We start from the raw sequence: 24090 nt of genomic DNA, 5'->3' as shown, positions 1-24090 counted from the left end.
TCCTCATGCTTTAGAGAGAGGCAGAGTGCTCGACGACAGTGGCCCTGAGTGTGGTCCCCGGACCAGCAGCAGCAGCATCACCTGGGAATCTGTCAGGGATGTGAGCTCACAGGCCCTGCCCCCGAAGCTCTCACAGTCTGTGTGTTAATGTGGCCTCCAGGGCAGTCTGATGCCCGCCGACCTCGGGAACCTCCGTGATGATGGTTCAGAGCCAGGTTGCCTGCGTTCACATCCCCACTGTGCCCGTGCTGGCTGAGTGCCTGTGAGCAAGCTGCTTGGCCCATGTGTGCCTCAGTTCCCCGCTCTGTATGCCTGTGATGGTGTGAATACTCATTGGCAGTTGTGAGGAGCTAACACATGTAAGAGCTGTCCCAAGGGGAACAGCGTGTAAGGGCAGAGCTGTGTTACTATCCTGACAGCAAAGGGATTTGTGTTGGTTTGTCCAAGATGACATATCCCTTACAGAGTTTTGGTGCCTTTGATGCTTGAAACTTCTCTTTATGCAATGCTCATCCTAGAAGTGGAAACTGGGTAAACTCAACTGCCATAAAATCAGTGGGAGCTTGGCTGGTTATATAGTATAGTATGTGTTATGTTTAGTTGCTTAGTCCTGTCCGACTCTTTGCAGCTCTATGGACTGTAGCCTACCAGGCTCCTCTGTTCGTGGGGATTTTCCAGACAAGAATACTGGAGTGGGTTGCCATGCCCTCCTCCAGGGAATCTTCCCAAACCGGGGATCAAACCCAGGTCTCCCTCATTGCACGTGGATTCTTTACTGTCTGGGTTACCAGGGAAGCCTAAGAATACTGGAGTGGATTGCCATTCCCTTCTCCAGGGGATCTTCCTGACCCAGGAATCAAACCAGGGTCTCCTGCGTTGCAGGTGGATTCTTTACCAGCTGAGCCCCCAGGGAAGCCCAGTATATATAATATAGTGTGAGGGCTTCCCTGGGGGCTCAGGCAGTAAGCAATCCACCTGCAGTCCAGGAGACCCCAGTTCAATCCCAGGGTCAGGAAGATCCCCTGGAGAAGGGAATGGCAACCCACTCCAGTATTCTTGCCTGGAGAATCCCATGGACAGAGGGGCCTGGCAAGCTACAGTCCATAGGACTGCAGAGACTCAGACACAACTGTGTGACTTTCACTAATACAGTATGTAGTATATATAACATTGTATACATAATATGAAAGAAAGTATTAGTTGCTCAGTCGTGTCTGATTCTTTGTGACCCTGTGGATTGTAGCCCATCAGGCTCCTCTGTCCATGGGATTTCTCAAGCAAGAATCCTGGAGTGGGTTGCCATTCCCTTCTCCAGAGGATCTTCCTGACCCAGGGATTGAACCCAGGTCTCCCGCATTGCAGGCAGATTCTTTATTGTCTGGGAATAATAATTACTAGGGAACCCCTGTAATATATAATGTATATAATTCAAGTAACAAGGGTGAATGAATATTATTATCTATGTGATATATAATGTATACAGTAATGTTCATTCAGCCTTGTTACTTGAATCAGTGTGTAGCAGTTTACTCTGATTTCTAGAGCTCTGTTTTCAAATATTGTTTCCTTTCTATCTAGTTGGTAAAAGTTTCGATGTGATCCTGCATATACAATATATTACATAAGAAAACAGTAAAAACCCTTGCCTTCCTCTCTCGTCTGCTAAAATGATTTTTGACTTTCTGTTTGAAAATTGCACTTTATGCACTTCTTGCATAAAGAAGACCTCGACGCCCCTGGAGTGGTTTACAAGGGAACCCCTGCTGTTCATGTCACAAAACTGGGTGCGTCATGTTTGAGGCGACCCTTGGACAGAGTCCAGAGACGGAGAAGGTCATGTGTCATTGAAGAAAGGTAAACAGCTGTGGGCAGGCAGGCCCACTTTAGTGACTTGCCCTAAATAGTGTCTCTTACACACCCGAGTCACAGGCAGCGTTGGCCCGGTGGGGTCCTCCCTCAGCGCTGCCGTTCTTGTGAAAGATCCTCTCCCTTCCTGGGTGTGTGTCAGTGATGGTTGTGGTCTAGACGGAGGGCGTTGTGTTCAGGAGGAGAAGGGAGAAGCTGGAGAGGCTGCTGGCACCCCAGCTGCGGGCGTGAGGCATCTCAACCTTCCCCTTCTGCCCTGAGATGAGGGGTCACCCCTGACTGCTCTCCTCTGCCAGCCCCGAGCATCTGAAACCAGACTTCTGTAGCCAGCCTCTACTGGCACTGGTGGGCGGTGGGTTTGGATCTCTGACTTTATTCCGAGCCCTTGCTGGGTATTTACTTACCTCTGCCCTGTACGTTAGAAAAAAATTTTTATTAGAGTTGATTTATAATATTGTGTTAGTTTCAGGTGTATGGCAAAGTGTTTCTTTTATATATATATATATATATATATTCTTTTTCAGATTCTTTTCCATGATAGGTTATTACACAATAGGTGAATATAGTTCCCCGTGCTATACAGTAGGGCCTTGTTTATTTTATGTACAGTCGTATGTATCTGTTAATCCCTGGTTCCCAATGTACCCCTCCCCCGCTTTCCCCTCCAGTAACCATAAGATCGTTCTCTGTGAGTCTGTTTCTTGTTTTGTAATTAAGTTCTTTTGTATCAATGTGTTTAAGATTCCACAGATAAGCGGCATCACACGGCACTTGTCCTATGCTTTTCTTGACCCTGCTTTTTGGATGCATGGAGGCTGAGAGCCGGGGCTCCGGTTTCAAGCTCTGGTCACCTCCCTGAACCCCTGTGTGCCCGTCACACACCCCTCCTCTGCGGGCTGTGCGCCGCCAGCTCCGGAGGGAGCCGTCACGGGACCGGCCTCCCCGTCCTCCGAGGGGCGGCGGGTGCGCTCGGCTGGCGCCTGAGCGCTGGGAGCCCAGGAGGTATTTGCTGCTCTGCCAGCCCGAGAGCCCAGTTATTATTATCATGTTTTTTATGTGGACCAGTTTTTAAAGTCTGTATTGAATTTGTTTCTGTTCTATGTTCTGGTTTTTTGGCCACGAGGCCTGTGGGGTCTCAGCTCCCTGACCAGGGTTTGAACCCACAGCCCCTGCACTGGAAGCTGAAGTCTTAACCCCTGGACTGCCGGGGAGGCTCCGAGCCAGGTTACTGTAGGCCCCTGCGCTCCATCACCCCTGCTCGCAGGGACCTGAGCACTCTCATTTGAGTGGCCGTCTTTGATTTGGCCTCAGCGCCCTGAGCCCCGGAGCTCGGCGGCAGGCCCCACGTGTGTGGACCCCCTGGTCTCCTAATAGGTGAGGATCTGCCTTGTCCTCACCAGACCGGCAGCGAGGTGCGGCCCTGAAGCGCTGCCAGGCCCTGGGCGGGGGGGTGTGGGGGGCGCCCCGGGTGACTCTGGAGCAGCATCAGGTTGGAACGCAGGCTCCCGTGTCCACCAAGCCCCACCCACCCTGCGGACTTCATTTCTTCCCCGCCATGGTTTCGCATGCCTCCTCTGCCCTCTTTAAACCACACCCTCCCCCTCTTTTTCCTGTCCTCTGCTGTCTCTGCCCCATTATTGGATGATGGCCTTCTGTCCCATCCCCCACTTTCTCAGCGGACAGACTCCCCAATGCCTTTGTCATGAACCCTATTTTTGAAATATAAAAGCTCATTCTAGCTCAACCTGGACAGCTTATTAAAAAGCAGAGACATTACTATGCCAACAAAGGTCCATCTAGTCAAGACTATTGTTTTTCCAGTGGTCATGTATGGATGTGAGAGTTGGACTATAAAGCAAGCTGAGCACCAAAGAATTGATGCTTTTGAACTGTGGTATTGGAGAAGACTCTTGAGAGTCCCTTGGACTGCAAGGAGATCCAACCAGTCCATCCTAAAGGAGATCAGTCCTGGGTGTTCATTGGAAGGACTGATGTTGAAGCTCCAATACTTTGGCCACCTGATGCGAAGAGCTGACTCATTTGAAAAGACCCTGATGCTGGGAAAGATTGAAGGTGGGAGGAGAATGGGACAACAGAGGATGAGATGGTTGGATGGCATCACCGACTCAATGGAGATGAGTTTGGGTAAACTCCGGGAGTTGGTGATGGACAGGGAGGCCTGTCTCAGGTGATTCATGGGGTGCAAAGAGTTGGACACGACTGAGCAACTGAACTGAACTGAGCTCTTTCTACCAGTCATGTTACGCTTATATCTTGGGCTGTATATCTTTCATCCTTGTTACAAGTCCTAAGAACATGTGCCAGTTGCCCCTACTGAGGCTCTAGCGACCAGTGCCCCTCAGCCATAGCCCCCCATGGGCCCTGTTGACCCTCGGGGCAGTCCTCAGGCTGACATCCCCACCACATCCTCATTCTAGAAGCTGCTCCCCTGATAAGAATGTGTCTGGTGCTTCCTCCAGGACCAGACTGTCCCCACATTGCTCCTCCTGGTTCTGTGTTATTTCTGGATGAGAGTCCTTTCCTACCTTCCAGAACAGAGCTGATGTCTTCACATCTTCACTTCAAAGCTTTGGACTTGTGTCCCCTCTTGCTGTTTTCCACGAACACCCCCCATCTGCCTGCCCACAGTCATCTCAGTGACGGGGGTAGGGGGTAATTTGTCAGCAGGGGGTGTGACACACGCGTTAAGGGGGGCTTTATAGATGGCAGGCTGGGCGCGCCCCCCGTAGACCCTGTCCAACAGCTGAGTAAACGCTGCGTAGCCACACCTACTGCTCCGAGCTCGGAAAAGATGACAATAGCGTTGCCTTCCAGCTCTGAGCCATGTAAGCAGGAAAGATTGTTTCCCCTCTGAGAAGTCTAAGACTTTTCACGCAGATGTTTTGCTGGCCTCCAGACCACTGGATGGACTAGAGATCCATTTTATTCCTTTGTTTCAGGTTGCCTTTCATCATGATCTCAAAAGGCGGGAAGGCCAGTGTGGAAAACTTGGAATCCACTAGCTTCTGGCCTTGACCATGACGTGTCTGTGAACTCACATCCGAGTCACGGTTTCCTCAGCTGTAAAATGGGGGTGATGATACTCTGCCTTCTTTGCAGGATGGCCCAAGCCAAGCAGATGCAGGCACTTTGTAACCGACTTAAATGTATGCTGTTTGTATTATGATGCTCATTTTAAGTTTAGTACTGAATTCTAGTCCTGTTTCTGCCCGGTAAGCTCTCCACGCAGAATGTTTCCAGCACCAGGGGGCCTGCATCTTTCCGGGGAGGGCAGAAACCTGCCCCTCCCTGTCACAGGGACTCCAGGCCCCTCTGCGCCCGTGACCCCGGGACATCGACTCGGGTGGGTGTCCTTGCGATACCCCAAAGTGACCATCCCTCACGCCGCCTTGTCAGCGTATGGGTCCCTCACCCTGTCTGTCCGTGATCCCTAGGGTTATGTTGGCTGGAAACTGTAAAAAAAAAAAAAAAAAAGAAAGTGTATGTAAATATAAGAGCAGCCCTGTGGAGTCCAGTGGAAGGAATGGGCTCGGGGAGTTTGCCTCACAGGAGCCCAGGCGGCTCACGGCGGGACTGACACCAACTTCCAGCCTGTGGGCCACACAAGCAAGGACTCGGCTCTTACCACAGGCCGAGTGCAAAGGCGTGATTAAAAGAAAGGTATTGATGCTCAGAAATAGCATGTGAACCCTGGTTTCCCCTTCCCAGGAGCTAAAAAACATGTGAGGATTGTCGGGCCTTCATTTAAAAAAAAAAAAAAAGCAAAATTTAGTAAATGCTCTTCTTTACTAATCCTGATTTTAGTATCTTCTTCATCCTTTTCTTCACAGCTCCCCCTCCATTTTCTTATTTAAAAAATTTTTTTCTTCCATTTTCTTTTTAGAGTTCATTAGCCATAAAGTGAACAACCACAGGCCTGTTTACTTATTTAATTTATTTGTCTTAAATCTAAAAACCTCTGTGATGCAGGGGGCCCTCGGGTGTCGGGAGGAAGCGTGTGGCCCCCCAGCACACACGCACTCCCCCGGGATGGCACCGGGCGCATGCCCTGTGTGATGGGCGGGCGCGGGCCGTCGTCCTGCCTGCATTCTGACGCCGGGTGGGACTGCGGGAGCCGGGGCCGTCACCCTCACCCACCGTCTCCTCTCTCTTCCAGAGACTCGGACCTGTTCCTGCTGGGCACGCGTGCTGTGTGGGCCTCAGAGGCAGGCTGGCTGGAGTTCGACATCACGGCCACCAGCAACCTGTGGGTCCTGACCCCGCAGCACAACATGGGGCTGCAGCTGAGTGTGGTCACGCGTGACGGTGAGTTCGCGGACTCAGGCCTTCGCCTCCTTGGTGGCGGGTGTGGGCAGCCATAGTCCCTAGGCGGGCCCCCCCCCCCCCGTTTCCTGACTTCCCGGGGCCTTGGTGGACAAGCAGAGCCCTGTCCCCGGGGCCTCCTGGCAAGGACTCGGGGATGGTTAGACGGTCCAGGAGCCAACGGAGGGGAGCCTCAGAGAGGGGCTGCACAGGGATGCTGAGTTAAAGAGGAAGGCCGGGGCGAGGTCTAGGTGCTGACGTTGAGTAGGTTTGTGGGGGCCCTTCCCGCACCCCCTCCTGCAGTGTCAGAGCTCAGCAGCTCCCGGTCCCCTCGGGCTGGACCCAGTCAGCCCGTGAAGTCACCTTCCTGGGTGGGAGGCATAAGATCAGGAAGGTGGGCATGAACGGAGGATAGCAGCAGAAGCAGGGGAACTGGGGGTCCCGCCAGCCCTTGCCCTGCCTCCCGGGACCCCAGCAGGAAGGGGGGAGGCTCAGGGTACCCTGTGTCCGCCCTCAGGCCGGCTCCTCCTCTCTGAGGGCGCTTGGGAGGCTCGGCTGTGCCGCTGCGGGTGGATGCCAGGCTTCGGCGCCACATCCCAGAGATGTGCTTTGGTTTGCCTTGCAGGGCTCAGCATCAGCCCCGGGGCTGCGGGCCTGGTGGGCAGGGACGGCCCCTACGACAAGCAGCCCTTCATGGTGGCCTTCTTCAAGGCCAGCGAGGTCCACATGCGCAGTGCCCGGTCGGCCCCCGGGCGGCGCCGGCAGCAGGCCCGGAACCGCTCCACCCCGGCCCAGGACGTGTCGCGGGCCTCCAGCGCCTCAGGTGGGTCAGGGGCGCAGTCTTTCCAGCACGCCTGTGGGCCCCGGGGCGTCCGTGAGGACACAGGACCTGCAGAGGGTTGCAGACGCTGCCCAGCTCCTGCAGGCCCACGCGAAGCCGTAGGTGCCTGGTCAGCCCCTGATTATCTGGACGGGCCCCTAGGCCATCAGAGCTTCTGCAGGCCCACGTGAAGCCGTAGGTGCCCGGTCAGCCCCTGATTATCTGGACGGGCCCCTAGGCCATCAGAGGGGAGCCCTTGTGACCTCAAGATCGTCTGCAGGTTGAGACAGCTTCAGTGTCTGTTGTTCCAGAAAAGCGTCATTCTGTCTGGGCAGATTTCTCCCAGCTCTTCTTTCCCATGAAGATCCTGGGAATGCCTCCATCTTCTCTGCATCCATCATGCGGGGAGGTGGTGATGTACAGACTTCACGCATTTGTGGAAGGCGGGCTTGTGTTTGCCAGTGCTCTTGGCTGGGAGTGATGGCAAGTCAGCTCCGGCAGCCCTCTCTGATGGGTTTCATTGCTTTTCATTCACCTGGGAAGTTCGGGGTTCTGCCTTGAGATGTGGTGAGACCCACGGGCTCAGCAGATAGTCAGAATCCCTTTTGCTGTGTTCCTTTGTTGGTGGCGCTCTCAGAAAGCCTAGCTCGACACGTGGTGCTCAGGAAGGCAACCTCAGCTTCAGGACGAGAGCGCCTCTTTTGCGGTAGCTTCAGCAGACAGCTGGTCTGGGGTCGGCCTCAGCCCTGGAGCTAGGGGCTGGGGTGTGGCCCCCTGCCTGCCCTTAACGGGCAGGTTCAAAGGGCAAGAGAGAGGAAACAGCCCTCGCTGCCAGAGTGTCAGTTCAGCAGTCCTGCAGACAGGCTCCCTCCAATGCAGAGCCTCGGGGGAGACACAGAAGTCCAGTCTTCAGAACAGGAGGGAGGGCGTGCAGGCGCTGATATGCAGCGCAGAGCTGGTCAGTGTTGAATTCAGAACAAGGTGCATCTAGCCCAGAAATCAGGCACGAAGTTGAGGATTCACTGTGGGATTTGCAGTCAGAGATCTTGCTTTCCTCATCAGTGCTCTGTAACTTTGCGTGTGTGTGTGTGCTAAGTCGTGTCCAACTCTTCAATCCTATGGACTGTAGCCCGCCAGGCTCCTCTGTCCATGGGATTCTCCAGGCAAGAATACTGGCGTGCATTGCCGTGCCCCCCTCCAGGGGAATCTTCCCGACCCGGGGGCTGAACCTGCATCTCTCTTGCTTCCTGCTTTGGCAGGCAGGTTCTTTAACACTAACACCACCTGGGAAGCCCTACTTTGTGACTCAGGACGAACCTAATCCAGTTCAGCTTAGGGTTACCCAGAGGTTAAGTGGGAGTGGTTGATTCTCAGTGGCTTTGCTGGGATTGAATGAGAAGCATCACTCTGGCTCAAAGATGAGGTGCCTCCAGCCATACGAAGTTCTTAGCAGGTATGTCAGGCTCCTTGGAAGGGATGTAAAATACGCCAGGAAGATGCATTAACTCTTCCAGGTGACTTTAAAACAATGTCATCTTCCGCAGCTGGAAAGAGTTTGTGGAACTTTCCAAAGCACCCAGTTTTCCTGTGGGAAGCAGTGTCTTCACTCTGGGTTCTGACTCAGCCGTTTCTGTTACCAGTAACTTGGATGTGGAACCACCCAGCGTGCTGTGACATTCTGCCGCTTGTCCTCCTGGTGTTTCTTGGAAGCTTTGCCCAGCATGGGTGTTCTGTGTTTACCACTAGACACAGTCAGGGCTAGAGTTTAAAGAAAAAGACGAAGTGATGACTTTCCTGTATGCGCTTTGGAGGAAGCCTTCTGAGCAGCAATCATCCCAGGCTTCTCCTCGGGGCATGGTGGTGCAGCCCGCCAATGACGTCCATTCATTAATGAGCTGCGGTCAGTTTGGTGCTGGGACCTCAGACATGAAGGCAGCTCTTGGGATGCTGATTGCTTTTTTTTTAAAATGAAAATTTCACTAGATTTATTCCACCTCCCCGCCCCCGCCAGTACACACACACAATTTCTTTTCTAATTGAGAAAACATGTCATCTCTGATTTGGGTTTCCGTGGCATCACTGAATTATTCTCTTCCAAGTCCCTTCAGCATTTTGTTTCCAGTTTGATGAGTTTAAATTAAATATGAGTATTAAAGGTGGACTGATTTGTAAGAAGAGGCAAGTATATCTGCTTTTTCTGAGTCTTCCCACGCCCCACTTCCCAACCCTATATCCTGGAAATGGGCTTTGTTCTTTTCAGGGGTAAGAAGGCAGAGTTCCTAACAAACGCCTCTGCCCTCACCAAAGGGGGTTTAAACCCCTTACACTGGAGGGTCCTCCCTCCCCCCACTATCTTCAAAGATCCTCTCAAGATGGTCCAATTAATGATCTGGGTTAGACCCACTGAAGTATTGCTTTACTTCTTCTTTTTTTTTTTTAATGTATTTCTTTATTTTTTGGCTGAGTCAGGGCTTAGTTGCAGCATGCGGGATCTTCGTTGTGGCTCACGGGCTTAGTTGTCCATCCAGGGATCAAAGCTGCGTCCCCTACATTGCAAAGAGGGTTCTTAACTACTGGATCGCCAAGGAAGTCCGCTGCAGGCTTTCTCTCTTTGGTTCTTTCCTCCTTACTTATTCTGGCCATTAATGGGGATGGATGTGCAGAGGCACTTGCTCTTGGAGAAAGGATTTCCAGAAAGATGAGGATCTGCTACCCAGGGGGATGGACCAGCTGGTTCATGCTTTCTTTTTGGCTGTTGTGGGGCCAAGTTGCTGCTGGGTCTTCATGAACTTTGTAGATGCTGCTGAGACAAACAGCTGTGGTCGCGTGTGACTGTGCGAGTCCAGGCAGGACTTCTTGAGAGTCTTTCTGGAGGTTGAAGGAAGAGAGTGTTGGCCCCTGCTGCCGCCGTCTTCCACGGTGTGCTCCTAGGGAATTAACATTTCTCCACTGAAATGACCAGCAGCAGTAGCCCACCAGACGCCATCCTGCTGCTGGGCAGAGGAGCGAGCGTCAGTCCTCCAGCTGTCTGTCGTCCAGGTGAAAGGTGGCAGGGAAATACGCGTCTGTGTTCGCAACTGCGCTGCCGGTGCTGGAGACGGCAGGACCAGCCCTCAGCAAGGGAAAGGCCGAGAGCCCGGCTCCTGTCCCCGTCCTCCCCCGGGTCTGCCGTCACATCTCTCCGTGGCTTCTAGTGGACTTTCCAAACACATGCACCGAAACAGTGGGTCTGGACCCGAGTCTCCCTGGATGGGCTTCTTCCCCTCGTTTGCTCTGAGTGAACGAGGGGTGAGAGCTGTGTTGCACTTCTCCAGCGGGCTTGCGTGTGGTCTGGACCGTGTCGTCCCTCTTTCTGACACGTCTCGCTAGTCCTGGTGCAAGCCCGCTGGGGATGCCGGTGGCGCAGCCGCTGACCCTGTGGCGCCCACCCTGCCCACGTTCCCGGAGCTCGTAGATGGTCCCATCCCACCTGCTGCCGCCCGCCTCCTTTCACAGTCTCTGTCTCTCGCGGTCCATGCTTTTGCCTCCGGGGGTAGCTGACACCTGACATTACAAGAGTTCTGAACAGCCAGCCTTGAGCTACGGTTCTGTGTGTGAGTCTAGATTCTGTTCTAGCTCATTTTTCAAGATCTTTCCAAGACATCTTTGGGGCGGGGATAGTTAATGCAATTTCAGTTCAGCTGGTGAGTCTGAGGTTTTCTGCCATGTCTACCAGCTGGCTGCCAACACCACGAGTGAGACTTGCTCTGTGTTTTGGCAGATGGTTTTAAAACATTTTCTGCCATTTGGAACAATTATGTCAGATTGGATTAGCTAACTTTGGGTCCCCTTCATCCTTAATGTTTGTGGTGCCATCACTCAGCCCTGCTGACTGTCATGAACCAGTAAGGTCCCAAGACCCTCCCTCTCTTCAAAATGAGCTCTTCATTGATTCAGATGCTACCTGTGAGCATCTCTTAAATTCTCCTTTCTATCTTTTTCCAGCCCACCCAAACATGTATCTGTAGGGGTCCTAGGAGAAAAGGTGGCTCTGGTACATGTAAATATACTGTTGACCTTCTTATTGCTAGTTCGTATCTTCTAACTCTTAAACGTTCCAATTGGGACCATTCAGTATGCTTCCAGCTGAAGAAAAGTAGAACTCATCACTTGCAAAGCAGCGATGTGGCTACTTTATTATAACTATGCCATCTTTTGCTGTAGCTTTCAGGGAATTTCAGCCCACGGACTAGGAGCGCTTCTCCCCACAGATGAGTGTTTGCTCAGCCTTTTAGTTCTTGGCAGCTGTCCCCTCTAGTTCCTTGTCTGCTTCCGTGGGTGGACATGCCAGAGATGAGTGGGCTCATCCACTACGGACATGCGATGCTTGGGCAGAATGGACGTGGGTCAGGGCTGTGACCTCACTGTTTCTAGTTCTTCAAAGGCATTGAGCTACCCTGGCGGCTCAGACAGTAAAGAATCTGCTGCCAATGCAGGAGGCCTGGGTTCGATCCCTGGGTCAGGAAGATTCCCCTGGAGAAGGGCACGGCAACCCACTCCAGTATTCTTGCCTGGAAAATTCCATGGACAGAGGAGCCTGGTAGGCTACAGTCCACGGAGGTTGCAAAGAGATGTACACAGCTAAGTGACTAACCTTTTAAAAGGCATTGGGGATTTTGTCATTTTGACCTTAAATTCAAATTTTAGGGCCAGCAGCTTGGCTCCCAGATGTCTCGGTCAAGAGGTAGAGGCTTGTCCAGGGTTTTTTTTTTAAATGAAACCAGAACTTAATTCTCCACAGCTGTGGAGGACAAGTGTGGCATGAGTGATTGGAAAGTTAGAATTGTTCCAAACTCCATGTTCATAATACTTGACTCTCTTCTGCCATTAAGTCCCTTTAGGGTAAAAGTTGCCAAGGAGTGAAGCTGACTAGACCTTGACCTTCTCCTCCATCCCTAGGGTTCACCCCTTATGAATGTGCTGTTGGCCAGTAGGCTGAATAAATAAGAGGCGTAAACAGATACTGCCAGGCACTCAAATGATCCATCGAGTACTGTCATCTCCCAGGAGGGCACTGGGGGCCAGGCCCCTCTAGGTGGGGGCTGGGGACAGAGGTACGTGGAGCAGGGAGTCTCCAGGCTCAGCCTTTAAGGGGATGTCTCTGTCGTCCAGATTCTTAGCTCCCTATTCTCTTACTCATTAAGACAAAGGCTGAGAAGAGATCAGAGCCCCGATTAGATGGAGCCGTGTGAGACCTTGAAATCTTGCAGCCACAAACGAGTGAGATGGGGCTTCACTGTTGCCTCTTGTGCTAACCATCCCACTGTAAACAAAATCGAGACACGGAAAATCAAGCTGCCCTCTCCCCGCCACCCCCCCCCCCCCCCCCCCCGCAAACACTTGATGAGATTATTGACACCAGAAATCCTGCAGCGTCGTGGTGCAGGAGCTGGGCTTTCTCTGGCAGGCCTTGGAAGCCCCATGCATCGTGGGGTACGTGGGGGCCAGAGCCTCCTCTGGGAGAAGCTGGTGGATCCGGCAGAGGTGGGACAAGAGCGTCCATACCAGTGCAGACAGAGGTGCTGGGGAACAGCTGCTGTTTGTCCCTGACCTTGTCATTCGAGGCTGGAAGGGAAATGAGAGCAGGGAATTGTTGCCTCTAAAAAACAAGTTTCCTCTGGGAGGACTAGCCTGAGCTTGGAGAAACTGGGCTGTGTGGACAGCATGCTCTGGGCGCCCGCTGTTCTCGTGTTTTCCTGGCCGAGTGGGGCCTGCAGCTGGTGTGGCCTGGGGTGGGGGAGGGGGCAGGACCAGCCCCCACAGCCCCAGGGGGTGGGGGGGCGTCTGCAGAAGCCCTGGCTCCTCCCTCGGGCCCTGGTTTCTTAGGCCGCCCTGCCTCTGTCTCTTCCCTCCCGTGTTTCTCTCTCTCTCTTCCTCTTGGGGCTGGAGAGGCAGTAGGCCTACTGCCTGGACCCCTGGGCTCTGGATGGGCCAGGGCCACCCAGACTCGGATGCCGCCGCCTCCCCAGGGGCTGCGCAGCCCCGCCTGGGGTGTGATGAGGGCCCTGCCCAGCTCCCCACCCTCCCCCCCCCCACCGCCACCCGCTCTCCTGAGCATCTCCCAGCCTTTGGCTCCAGGAGAGAAAGAGCCAGAACCGGGGGTGGGATCGTGGGTCAGCCAGAGCAGTGTCAGTCGGGAGCCCTTGCCCACGTCATCTCAGTTCCAGCCGGCAGGACGAGAAACTTCCCCTCCTGCATCCTGACACCAGTTGGGGGTCCTCCGGTACGGTTCTGTCCTGACCTCTGCCTGGGGTGGGCACAGGTGCCATGAGGCCAGGGGCTCTGCCCCCTTCTGATGCCCGCCCCCCACTCCCCCAGTGGTCTGTGTACTGGGGGGATTCAGGGCTTCCCGCAGCGCCCCTTCCCCAGTCTGATGATACTCTGGAGCAACTCCTGGGCCTTGGGGGAGTGCTGCACTTAGGATTCCAGTTGGATTATAAGGGACGCGGGGGAGGAATAGCCCCCCACCCCCCACCCCCCAGGAAGAGCAGCCTGGGACACGGGGCTCCCTGCCCCTCCCCAGGGATCCGCAGGTCGCGCTCCACACGTGGACGTGCCTGCCCATCCGCGGGCTCCCCCGAGCCCCGTGTCCAGAGCTGTCACCCGGGGCTCAGGACTTGACCTCCATCGCCACCGCCCCCTTCCCCCGAGGTCAGGCTGGCTTGAGTTCCGAGCTGTGATCCCGTGGTGGTCTTTCTGGGGAACAGCCCCCATCCTGGGCTCTCTGGGGACCCTTGAGGAGCTGGAGTGATCACGGAGGAGATTCCACGGTTTGGGTCGCTCTTCACGTGTCCTCACACTCATCCCACCATGACCGCGCTTTCCCCTCCCCCTCCGCCTCGTAACTGTCCCTTCTCTGACCTCCCGGGGTTGGGGGGTGGGGGGGTTTCTCTCCAGCCCCACCCATGCATGGCGTCCAGATTCTGTTTTGTGCTGGAGTGAGCTGGGCATGTCACGCGTCACCCCTGCTGCTCCCTGAGTCCCTGGAGGACAGAAGCCTCGTTTCTTGGGGCACCTCGGGGAGGGCATGCCGCCCAGAAGCGGCTCCGTCAGCCCTCGATGAGCCAGGGGTGAGAAACCAGGCTGGTGGGGCCTGACTCCAGAGAGCGCTGCTCTCCTGGGGTGGCTTAGTGCGGGCTGGGGGACACTGACCTGGTCACAGGGCTGGACAGCAGGGCCCCCCACTCCTGGCCAGGCCTGGCTCCGGGGCGCCCCTTTCAGGAGGCCCTTCCTGGCCCACCCCCAAGCTGTCCTCAGGGCCCCTGAGCAGCTTCAGGACGGTCCCGTTAGAATCGGAACCTGCCGGCGTGTTTGTCTTGAACGTGAATTGTGTCCTCTGAGTCAGGGCTCTGGGGCGTCTTGGTCCAGTAGGGGATCACGGCACGCCCCTGTTGCCGAAAGGGGCCCACTCAGGTCAGCGTGGGCGTGTTGCGATGGGAGCCGGTGTGCTCGACCCCGGGGTAGGGGGGAGATTGTGTGTCAGACGCCCGAGCGGCTGGCAGCCTGCAGAGCTCTGGGTGCCCCAGGCCGCGGCCAAGCGTCGGGGTGAGGCTGTGAAGGAAGGCACGAGTGAGTGACCGGGGCCGCCTTCTGATCCCCAGCAGACCACAACAGCAGCGAGCTGAAAACGGCCTGCAGGAAGCACGAGCTCTACGTGAGCTTCCAGGACCTGGGCTGGCAGGTGAGTGCCCCTGACCGGCTGGGGGCCGCCTCTCACCCTGGCGGCGGCGGCCGGCGGCGGAGACCTTGCGCCTCAGGGTCGGGAAGGTTCCTCCTGGGGAGGTACTTGGGAGCCTTTCAGATGCCCAGGTCTTGGAGGGGAGGGGCGACAGCCCACCCACTTGTCCTTGAAGACCCCCCCGACCCCGCATCCCCACATCTCTCTAGGGAGACCCAGGTTCTCTGCCTCCGAGTCCCTGCAGCTCCACAGCCAGCCCAGAGTTCCCTCGTTCTCTCTCGGGCCCCAGGGCCAGTGTTGCTTTGGGCATTTATTTCAACAGTGTGCACTGGGTTTCCAGAAAGGGCTGGAAAAACTGACCTGACAGTTATTAGCTCACCCAGACTGCAAGGGCACCTGTGTTCTGCCTCCTTCCTGAAGCCACTGCTCAGGCAAATTCCAGGTGCCACGTGACTGGAGATGGTTCCCGTGTGCAGGTGGCATTTTGGGGACAGGGGTACCCTGGACTCCAGGAGGCACCTCTGGTCCAGGTCCCTGGAGCCCACCACCTGCAGGCCTCCAGGCAGGCCGGGGGCAGGGGGCGCCCAGCGGGGGGAACCAGGGCTCCAGAGCCAGACTCGGCAGGTCTGCACCTCACTGCCCCTTGTGTGTCCTTGACCCTGTGTCTGTCTCCTAAGCTGCCCCACCTGAACGAGGCTTTCTCATGGGGTTCATGCAGGGCGTGTGTGCTGACCCCTTGTCGCTTCCTTTTGCGTTCGGTTAAGGACTGGATCATTGCCCCCAAGGGCTACGCTGCCAACTACTGTGACGGAGAATGTTCGTTCCCTCTCAATGCGCACATGAACGCCACCAACCACGCCATCGTGCAGACCCTGGTGAGCGCTGGCTGGCCGGCTCCACGCCACGGGTGGCAGGGGGCGGGGGGTCAGCCGGGACCAGGGACTGTCCCTAACCGCCCCCTCCTCCCGTATCTGCAACAGGTTCACCTCATGAACCCCGAGTACGTCCCCAAACCGTGCTGTGCGCCCACGAAACTCAACGCCATCTCGGTGCTCTACTTTGACGACAACTCCAACGTCATCCTGAAGAAGTACAGGAACATGGTCGTCCGAGCGTGCGGCTGCCACTGACTCGGGGCGAGCGGCCGGGGACGCCGTGCACACTGCCTGGACTCCCGGGTCACGTCTGCCTTGAGAAGCCCACGGAGGCCCCCGGGACGCAGGGGGCGACCCCGCCGCCGCCTCGGGCTGTGGCGGCGGCCTCTCCGCCTGACGCAGGTCTGAAGGGACCCCGTCCACCCCTTGCTCACACCGTGACCGTTGTGAGTAGCCGTCGGGCTCTAGGAAGCGGTGCTCGAGCGTCTGTGGTCTGGGGACTGCAAACGTAATTGGGAAGGGTTCCCCTCTGCACCCTCCCCAAACCCACCGAAATCAGTTACTGCTTTAGATCCAAGCTCCTTGTGGTTTTAGAGAGTAAATAGGGAAAATAATCTTGAAGTAAAAGTCTTCTTTGGCTCAAATATCAGCGGGTTCAGTAGTTTCTCAAAGGCCGAGTTTGCAGATCACAGGAAGGTTGGCCCTCTGTTCTGATCTGGCCCCGGGAACGCGGGTCTCGGCTGGGCAGCCCGCAACTGCGTGCCTTTTGTCTCAGTCTTGCTGTCACATGTGGGCGTTTTGTTGGTGTGAGAAGATACTTATTTCAGTTACACTAGAGCCTTTACCCCTCTCCTTGCCCCGGCATTCGGTGTTTTGTGCTAGAACCAAAAGCAGAGATAAGAGTGACCCCCATCTTTGAGGGGGAGGCTCCATGGAGGAGAGGTCTTTTTAAAGCCATCGTTTAACCGAGCGACCCATCCGCACCCCTTCCTGTGGGGGCTGGCTCTCTGAAAAGCTCATTTACGTCAGGGCCAGCACGTCTTCTGTGTTGGTAATGCGGTTCTTTGATGGGACAGCGTCCCGCGTCAAGGGGTTAAACCAGTAGAGGCGATGGGCTGAGGACTTTCTAAGTCATCCAGACTTAGGAAGGGGTTAGGACAGGCGTGTGGGTTGGGAATCGAAATCACGGTGTTCTCCTGTTGAAAATGAGACTCAGATCAAATATGAGAATGTTTTTAAGATGTCTTTTTCACGATCATGTACTAGGAAACCAATTTCATACTAAACTGATTAAATAATACATTTATGATATATATCTGCACTTACAGCTTTTTTGTAAATAGAAACTATAATTTATTGCCTATTTTGTGTTTTGCTGTAACATTTAAGGAAAGACCAGACTTTTTTTTTTTTTTAAAGTTTATTTAGAAAGTATTATAGTGTAAACAAATTGTACCACTTTGATTTTCTGATTTTCTTTTATAACAAGACTCATAATGCAAAGCTGAAGCCACTCATGAGGATTGTGCTTCTCTAGAAAGTTGGGGTTTTGTTTTGTTTTTTTTTTTTTAAAAAGAACATCTGTGAACCACATGATTAATAAAGATTTCCTTTAAGGCAGAGGCTGGCCGGGACCCTGCTGTTACCGTCTGCTGCAGACAGCGGACGGGGTCTCGTTTCCCAGGTTCTTACCACCAGGCACTCTGTGCTAAGCGGCCACGTCGCCTGAGCAAGGGCTCTGGGGCGCAGGGTGTTATCAGGAAGACTAACCTTAAAGGAGCCTATGCCTAGGGCGGCTGATTTCCAAGGGCGATGATAAAAAGGCTTCATACCCAGGATGGCGTGACTCAGGACGCCAGGGACGTGGCCGACTGCAGCCCCGCCTGCCTTCGTCTGGAGGGCAAGCCGATCCCCTCTGCCCACAGGAGACGGGCGGGCGGCCTCCTGGAAGGCAGACCGCCGCCACCTGCTGCTGTTTCCGGTCTGGGCTCCGCTGTGGAGCCGCGGGGTGTCCCTGGTCCCTGATACCTGACCTGGGAGAGTTCGTGCAGCCCTCCTTCCCCCTCCTGGGGGGCAGAGACAATCAGAACCTCCCTAGGAGTTCTTAGAAGGGTCACGACGAGCCATGTGGAACTTCCTACATCCACAGTTCCAACAGGAGACTGCGACTCCTGACGTTCACAGGGACTCTGGCTCACATCCCCTAATGAAATCCTTCAGGAGAGACAAGTATTCCTTCAACAGTATAAGCAATCGGTCAAGTGTCAACACCCTCACGAGGCTATGGCAGCGCACTGTCTTACTCAGGCACGGGTCGGGCACCACGGCTTTCACGGCGGCTCACAACCCTCCGTGAGAGGCACCCGCAGAGACGGGAGGTCCAGGACGGGCTGGAAAAGCGGCTCTTCCACAGGCATCGGGGTCTGTGTGTTAAATCCGCTCCAAGCTATGGACCAGCCACCTTAGGAACAAGTCATGTGACCAAAGCAACTCAACAGGGCCACAAGGCAAGGCCACCTCTAGGACTCGTGGGCCCTTTGAAAACCACGCTTTGGATGACGCTGTCACCAGAATCACTCAGGAGCCAAGAGTAGTCTGGCAGTTGGGTTTTCCTTGACTCTATTTTAGTCTCGAAACCATTTCGATTTCACCAAGAGCAGATTAAAGCAGGGAACGGATGGTAGGTCGCCACCGAAAATATTTAGTTTGCAAAGGGATCGTGAGTTACACATTTACTTAGAGAAACTTAAGAATCTGTAGGGTGTGTTGGCTTAAAAACACACACAGAGAAGACAGCACGAGTTCAGTATATCCCGATCTCTGAGTCACCACTGCAGGGAAGCGGCCGAGGGACGGCGCCCCGTCGTGCCCAGCGCCAGGCGCGAGGCGGCGTCCAGCCGGGCTCACAGCTCATCCTTCGCCTGACGCAGGACGAAGCGGTGCAAGGAATCCAGGTCGCGGCCCCCGCTGTGCTCGCTGACCTTTTCTCCTCCTCGGAAAAGCAGCAGTGTGGGATAGCCTCGTACCTTAAAGAAAAGCAAAGCTTAAAAAACAGCCTGAATCATGCACAAAGGAAAAGCAGAAAAGATCCTTGAGTTGTGCCCAAGGAAGTCTACAGCTAGATTTTCAGAGCACACAGACCCTCAGAAAATGACCTGAGGCTGCACAAAGCACAGCCTTGGGGCTCAAACCCAAATGAAACACTTTCAAGATTAGCATCGAGGAGGGGCTTCACCCTGAACCGGCGGCTTGGACTGTCACACCAGCCCTGGGGAGCTGGTGCGGCTGGCGGGGGCCTGAGATTCTGCATCTGTCTGCTACGGCTCACCTCTTTTCTCTTTAAAACACAGACACACCGTCTTCTAGTAAGCAGATGACATCTGTGCTATTATCTCTTCTAATAAACTCCAGAGGCCTCAGAAGTGTTTTAAGCAAACAACACAAGTTGAAAAACAGAAATCGCAAGTGTTCTAGGCTATTTGATGGTGCTAATGGCATGGAAAAAAGGCAACAGTTGTATGAAGAAGCCAAGCCACGCGCCTACCCTGCTGGTGCAGCCCTCCCAGGATCAAACAGATCCTGGATGGAGTGCCACCCCGTGTCTGAAAAGCAAGCTCCTCAGGCGTTTTACAAGGAAGGCGACGCACCAGCTGCCTGTTTGGCCAACGAGAATGGTCCTGCAGGTGGTGGCCCAGCCTCCAGCCAGGTAGGAAAGCCTCACCCCCACCCACCACCACAGAATCGTGTGCACTCACAGAGGAAAGCCTCTCTTTTGCTTTTCAAATGAGAAAGAAAAAACGTCAAGACTCTCAGAAGGACACACACACTTTGTTGAGCAGATGAGCGCAGCGTGAGTGACCTGGGATGAGGCCCCGCGGACCCACCGAGTACTTGCTGCAGAGGCTGCGTTCGGCAGTGCAGTCCACCTCGGCGATGGTGACCTCTGCCAAGCCGGGGAATTCCTTCTTGGAAAGCTCCTCCCAGGTCGGGGCCAGGTCCTTGCAGTGCCCGCACCTGGGGACAGAACGTGACAGTGCCTCTGAGGTGCTGGGTCTGCTCAGCCATGCGCCGCTGCCCAGATGGCCTCCTGGGCCCGAGTTTATAAACGTCTGCCTCTCCTGCCGGTGCATCGGCATTCCCCCATCCCCGAATCCAAACCCGAGGCGGCATTCAGATAACCGGACAGACACAACACAGTCTGAGAACAAGGTTTAGCTCTGAAACCTTCTCTGCGGGAAACTGCGGGCTCCTTGGTTTATGAGCAGGAGGAGATGAATTGGAAATGAGACACTTTTTAAAAAAACAATCACTTGAATACCAAAAGCAGGTTCGATTTCTTACGGTCTGAAATGTTCAAGACAATTTGAAGCTTCCTTGAGGCTTCGGCGATGCGCTGTGAGCAGGGAGGCACTGAGCCCCGTTCCAACCCCCCCTTCCCCTCTACAATCTGCTGTCCTTACACTCGATCTGCACAGCTGTAGGTTTACCAAAAACCTGGAAATACCTAACAGTTTTAAAGGCATCATTTACTCGTGTTTCTGTTCTTTAAGGACAGACAACCCCGAGTCACATGCTCCGTAGCGGTTACTCGCGAGCACTTGTAACAAGACAAACCGAGGAGCAGACGTGACCGTGGTGATGATACTTGTTCGTAACGTCAGGATCCTACATTCTCCTCCACATTTTTTCCAAATGGGCTGTTTCAAGACAAAGCTCTCTTCCCACGTCACGGCTAAGGAAACGGTTCCAGAGATCTAAGGGGCTGCCAGGGTCACAGGTGCGAGGCACAGCCCGGAACGCGCTGTGCCCCCACCTCTGCTCCGGGACGGGCAGGGCAGTGACCGACATGCTGCACGGCCCCAGCGGCAACCCAAGTTCCAACATCAGAGACGAAGGGTCAAGGCTGAACTGCAACGGCCGTCTGTGGGGAAGAGCACTCAGATCCCACTCAACTTCAACCTGACGCTGGCTGTGATAACCATCTTCTGTTTTTAATGTTTTCTCCCAAGTAGACTGAGCTTGAACCTCCTCCTCCACACACCAAACTCCCACCTACCTGAATCCAGGAGCCATGTGGTAACACTTCCTTTTCCCTGAGAGCATGACTATGTGTAAGCGTGCTATGTGCCCACAACACTGAGGCTGGAGGCTCTGCGTGAGCGCAGAAAGTCAGGATGTGACCTGAGGGCGTGACGACAGAGCAGTTTCTGACCAACAGCCACTTACCATGGAGCATAAAACTTGACGAAGGTTATGCCTTCTGCGACGGCGTCATCGAAGTTCCTCTCCGTCAGCATCAACACAGTGCCCTGGGGAGGGAAAAGCCACCACTCAAATACAGCAGAGGCAGCAGCCTGGGTCAAGTTTCGGGACTCCGGAAATACAAGTCAGACATCTGCAAAATGGTGTAATGTGTGCTCCAAGGCTACACACAAACACCCGCGCAACTCGCCTTTCACAAAACAGCAGTAACTAATCACCGGGCCCACGGGATGCCGGGCGGCGGGGCGGGCCACGCCTCGGTCTGCACCTCGCCGGCTTGGAGCCCCAAACACTGACCCCAGTCCAGACTGCCTGGCCTCCCTGCACTCGTTGCTCTTCTCGCATCTGTGGAGTCAGAGTTTCTGCTCTAAGGACCTTAAGAGAAGCACAGGCACTGATGTGTTTTACAGATAACAGGCTGCTTTCCGTCTTAAAATTCAAAGTTAATGTGAAAACTGCTCAATCTGAACTCTGGAGAATTCAGGGCCAAGGGGCCGCGAGGCAGTCTGCTCTAAAGCGCGTCCATCTGGATGGTTCCTTACGGAATTGTATCCGCTCCTCCAAAAGTGGACCTGCGAGCCTCACGTGGGAGCAAGAACACGGGCGTGCGTCACGTGACTGCAGCACCAAGGCCGCCCCCTCGGGTCGGGCACGGGGTCCTGGTGTCAGCGCCCAGGAGGCCGTCCGGACCTGCCACCTTTCTGTCCAGAGAGGTGACCACACTCCCCGAAAAGATCTTAATGGTGGAAAATGATTATAAATAGAAACCGTCTGGGCTTGATGAAAACATCACGGTATATAATTAGACTGGATCTGGGATGACCTTTACAACCACTGTGACACACACTCCCCCTGACATAGGGTCCGTAACTACAAAATCATTTGTTTACTTCTTAAACCAAAATGTCAACGTTTAACCAACATCCACGCAGTCCCCAGGCGCCGAGGTTCCCGCTCAGGGCGGGGGAGGCCCACTGCGGTGAGGAGGGGGTAGGCAGCCCCTGGTTTTCCAAGCACAGAGGCCTGGCCTCGGGGTGTGGTGACTCCAGCCAGTCACGACCACCCTGTGACCACTCAGGCTGGAGGGTCACTAGCAGGGAGGGCAGGGCGTCCTCCCCAGGACCGAGGCTCCCCGTCCTGGGGTAGAACCCCACGGGCCGTGTGGACGGAATCAGCAACACGAGGATTCCATTTAGGAACTGAGCTGAGCAAACACGATTCTGACTCGTCAAGTAATCTCATTCCCACCCCTGGCTTCGGCATCTATGTAAAGCTGCAGACATGGGACCCAACTCATCTCGGGAGACAGACATCAGCTTCAGACGCACACCCCGCCCAGCCCGGAGAACCAGGCCCCAAACTCGGTGCACCGTCCCCTGGACACCCCAGCGCCTGCCCGGCATCCCTGGCCAGGCTCCCCACCACCCTGATGCACTGCTGGAGCTGGACTTGCCTCGGCTGCGGGGGCCCAACGCCGCCCACCTCCAGATACAACCCTTTCCCGTCTCCTTCACATGGGCTTCACCAGGCAGCTTTCTTCAAGTCTCGGTCTGCTCCAAGCCCGCCACTGGCTCCCTACAGACCTAAGACCCTTGCGGGCTGAAAAGACCTTCCTGGTGCAGTGGCCACCGCCTCTCCCCCTTGTCCTCCCAGCCCTGCTGTCCCAGACACGGCTGGCTGACCCCCGCCCGTCGGGGCAGCCCCTCCGGCAAATACCCACTGGCCCCTCATCTGTTCGCTGACACAAGGGCAGCGATGACTGAATCCAAGGGAAGAACGGTCCCAAAACGTGGACCGCGGGCTGTCCCCACAGCGTCCCTGGCGGGCACCCACCTGGTCGGCCGCGGGCTCAGCGGCCAGCGCCGGGGCCTCCGAGGGCTGGGCGGGCTCCGGGGCGGCCCGCCCCACGCTCTGCAGCTGCGACTCCACGTACTCCCTCAGCGAGTCCAGGTCCCGCTTGCCCTTGTACTGGTCCACCTGGCGGGGCACGGGCACAGGTCAGGGCTGAGAGGCCGCCCCCTGCCTGCCCAGGACTCAGGCCTTCAGATGTCTCCCTCTGGGGGTCCCCGCCCTGTGGTGTCTGCTGCTCAAACATCAAGGGACAGCATAAATGATCAACCGAAGCTCTGCTCTGAGCAGAAAGCTTGACAGGGCCTTCCTTCAGGGGAACCGAGGTCACCAGGTCTGGGTGCTGTCCATCGGCCAGGGGTGCAGCGGACACAGACCCCCCCAAAGGCCGGGACCAGGACTGTGGACTCAGCTTCTTCTGAAGATAGCGTGAGCCTGCGGTGCTGCGTGTTAACACCTGACGGCCCCCCTCCACCGTCAGGTCTCACCAGGGAAGGCCAAGAGCCTCTCGCCCCGTGACATGTGCGCCTTCAAACCAGGGCCCGAACCGCCTGTGCCGGCAGCTGCGCCAGTGAGCTCAGTGGCTCAGCCGCGCCTGGCTCTTTGTGGTCGCACGGACCGCAGCCCGCCAGGCTCCTCTGTCCCCGGGGATTCTCGCCTGGAGAATCCCAGCCCACTGGAGTGGGCTGCCGTGCTCTCTTAACCCACGACAGCTCACCTGGCGCAAAGACACAGCTCCCGTCTCCACACGGAGACCCCAAGACGTACCTTTTTGCCGTCTCGGAACCAGAGGAGCGTGGGATAACCTCGGACTTGGTTTCCTGAGCAGAGTTCGTAGTGCTGCGTGCAGTCCACCTGGAGAGAAAGACCGCATGCCCAATCAGTCTCTCCGAGGGCCTTCCTAACCAACCATCTGTCGGACACTCAGCATTTTCAGAAAAGAAACTACTCAAATCCCCCATGGGCAGCGTCTGCAGCTTCCAGAGAGACCTCTCCCAACAGCTGCTCAGACACCCCTGAGCAGAGTGGGCAGGGGAATGAGATGTCCTTCAGAGACGCAACTTATTTTCACTCAAAAACTCCAGCTTTTAGGAAGCGATCATTTACCTTAAGGAGGTTAACAGGTAGAAAAAGGGACCCTACCCTGACACCTGGAGAGGGGATGGCCTGCTGCTGGGGACAGAGACCCCCCCGCCAGTCACAAAGCAAGCTGAAAAACGTCCCCAGGTCTACAGCCAGACCACCCTCAACACGCCTGATCTGGTCTGATCTTGAAAGCTAAGCAGAGTAGAGCCTGGTAAGAACTTCGATGGGAAAAATGTCTTCTCAGGTTCAAGCTTACAGCGTTTTAAGAGCAAAGGGAAAAAAAGTCATCAATT

The 24090-nt window shown here is 55.3% G+C and overlaps 2 protein-coding genes across 5 annotated transcripts in view; one reads left to right on the top strand and one right to left on the bottom strand.

Moving 5' to 3' along the window:
• Window positions 1-17221, top strand: part of BMP6 (bone morphogenetic protein 6) — a 142997-nt gene extending 125776 nt beyond the window's left edge. The window contains exons 3-7 of one of the 2 annotated variants that reach the window (XM_061147660.1): window positions 6044-6192; window positions 6815-7012; window positions 14653-14729; window positions 15491-15601; window positions 15707-17221. In XM_061147660.1, the coding sequence (XP_061003643.1) occupies window positions 6044-6192; window positions 6815-7012; window positions 14653-14729; window positions 15491-15601; window positions 15707-15856 (685 nt within the window). In that variant the 3' untranslated portion in view covers window positions 15857-17221. Of the gene's footprint in view, window positions 1-6043; window positions 6193-6814; window positions 7013-14649; window positions 14730-15490; window positions 15602-15706 lie in introns of both variants that reach the window. The other variant, XM_061147659.1, reaches the window with a different exon arrangement.
• Window positions 17222-18203: 982 nt separating this feature from the next.
• The window catches only part of TXNDC5 (thioredoxin domain containing 5), a 46332-nt gene continuing 40445 nt past the window's right edge, over window positions 18204-24090 (bottom strand). For all 3 annotated transcript variants that reach the window (XM_061147664.1, XM_061147661.1, XM_061147662.1), the window contains exons 6-10: window positions 23480-23566; window positions 22697-22840; window positions 20828-20910; window positions 19486-19615; window positions 18204-18627 (exon numbers count right to left, since the gene is read on the bottom strand). In XM_061147664.1, the coding sequence (XP_061003647.1) occupies window positions 18505-18627; window positions 19486-19615; window positions 20828-20910; window positions 22697-22840; window positions 23480-23566 (567 nt within the window). In that variant the 3' untranslated portion in view covers window positions 18204-18504. The remainder of the gene's footprint in view (window positions 18628-19485; window positions 19616-20827; window positions 20911-22696; window positions 22841-23479; window positions 23567-24090) is intronic.

The sequence above is a fragment of the Dama dama genome, chromosome 7 (genome assembly GCF_033118175.1).
Source record: "Dama dama isolate Ldn47 chromosome 7, ASM3311817v1, whole genome shotgun sequence".
Lineage (NCBI taxonomy): Eukaryota > Metazoa > Chordata > Mammalia > Artiodactyla > Cervidae > Dama > Dama dama.
This window is presented reverse-complemented; position numbering and strand designations above follow the sequence as displayed.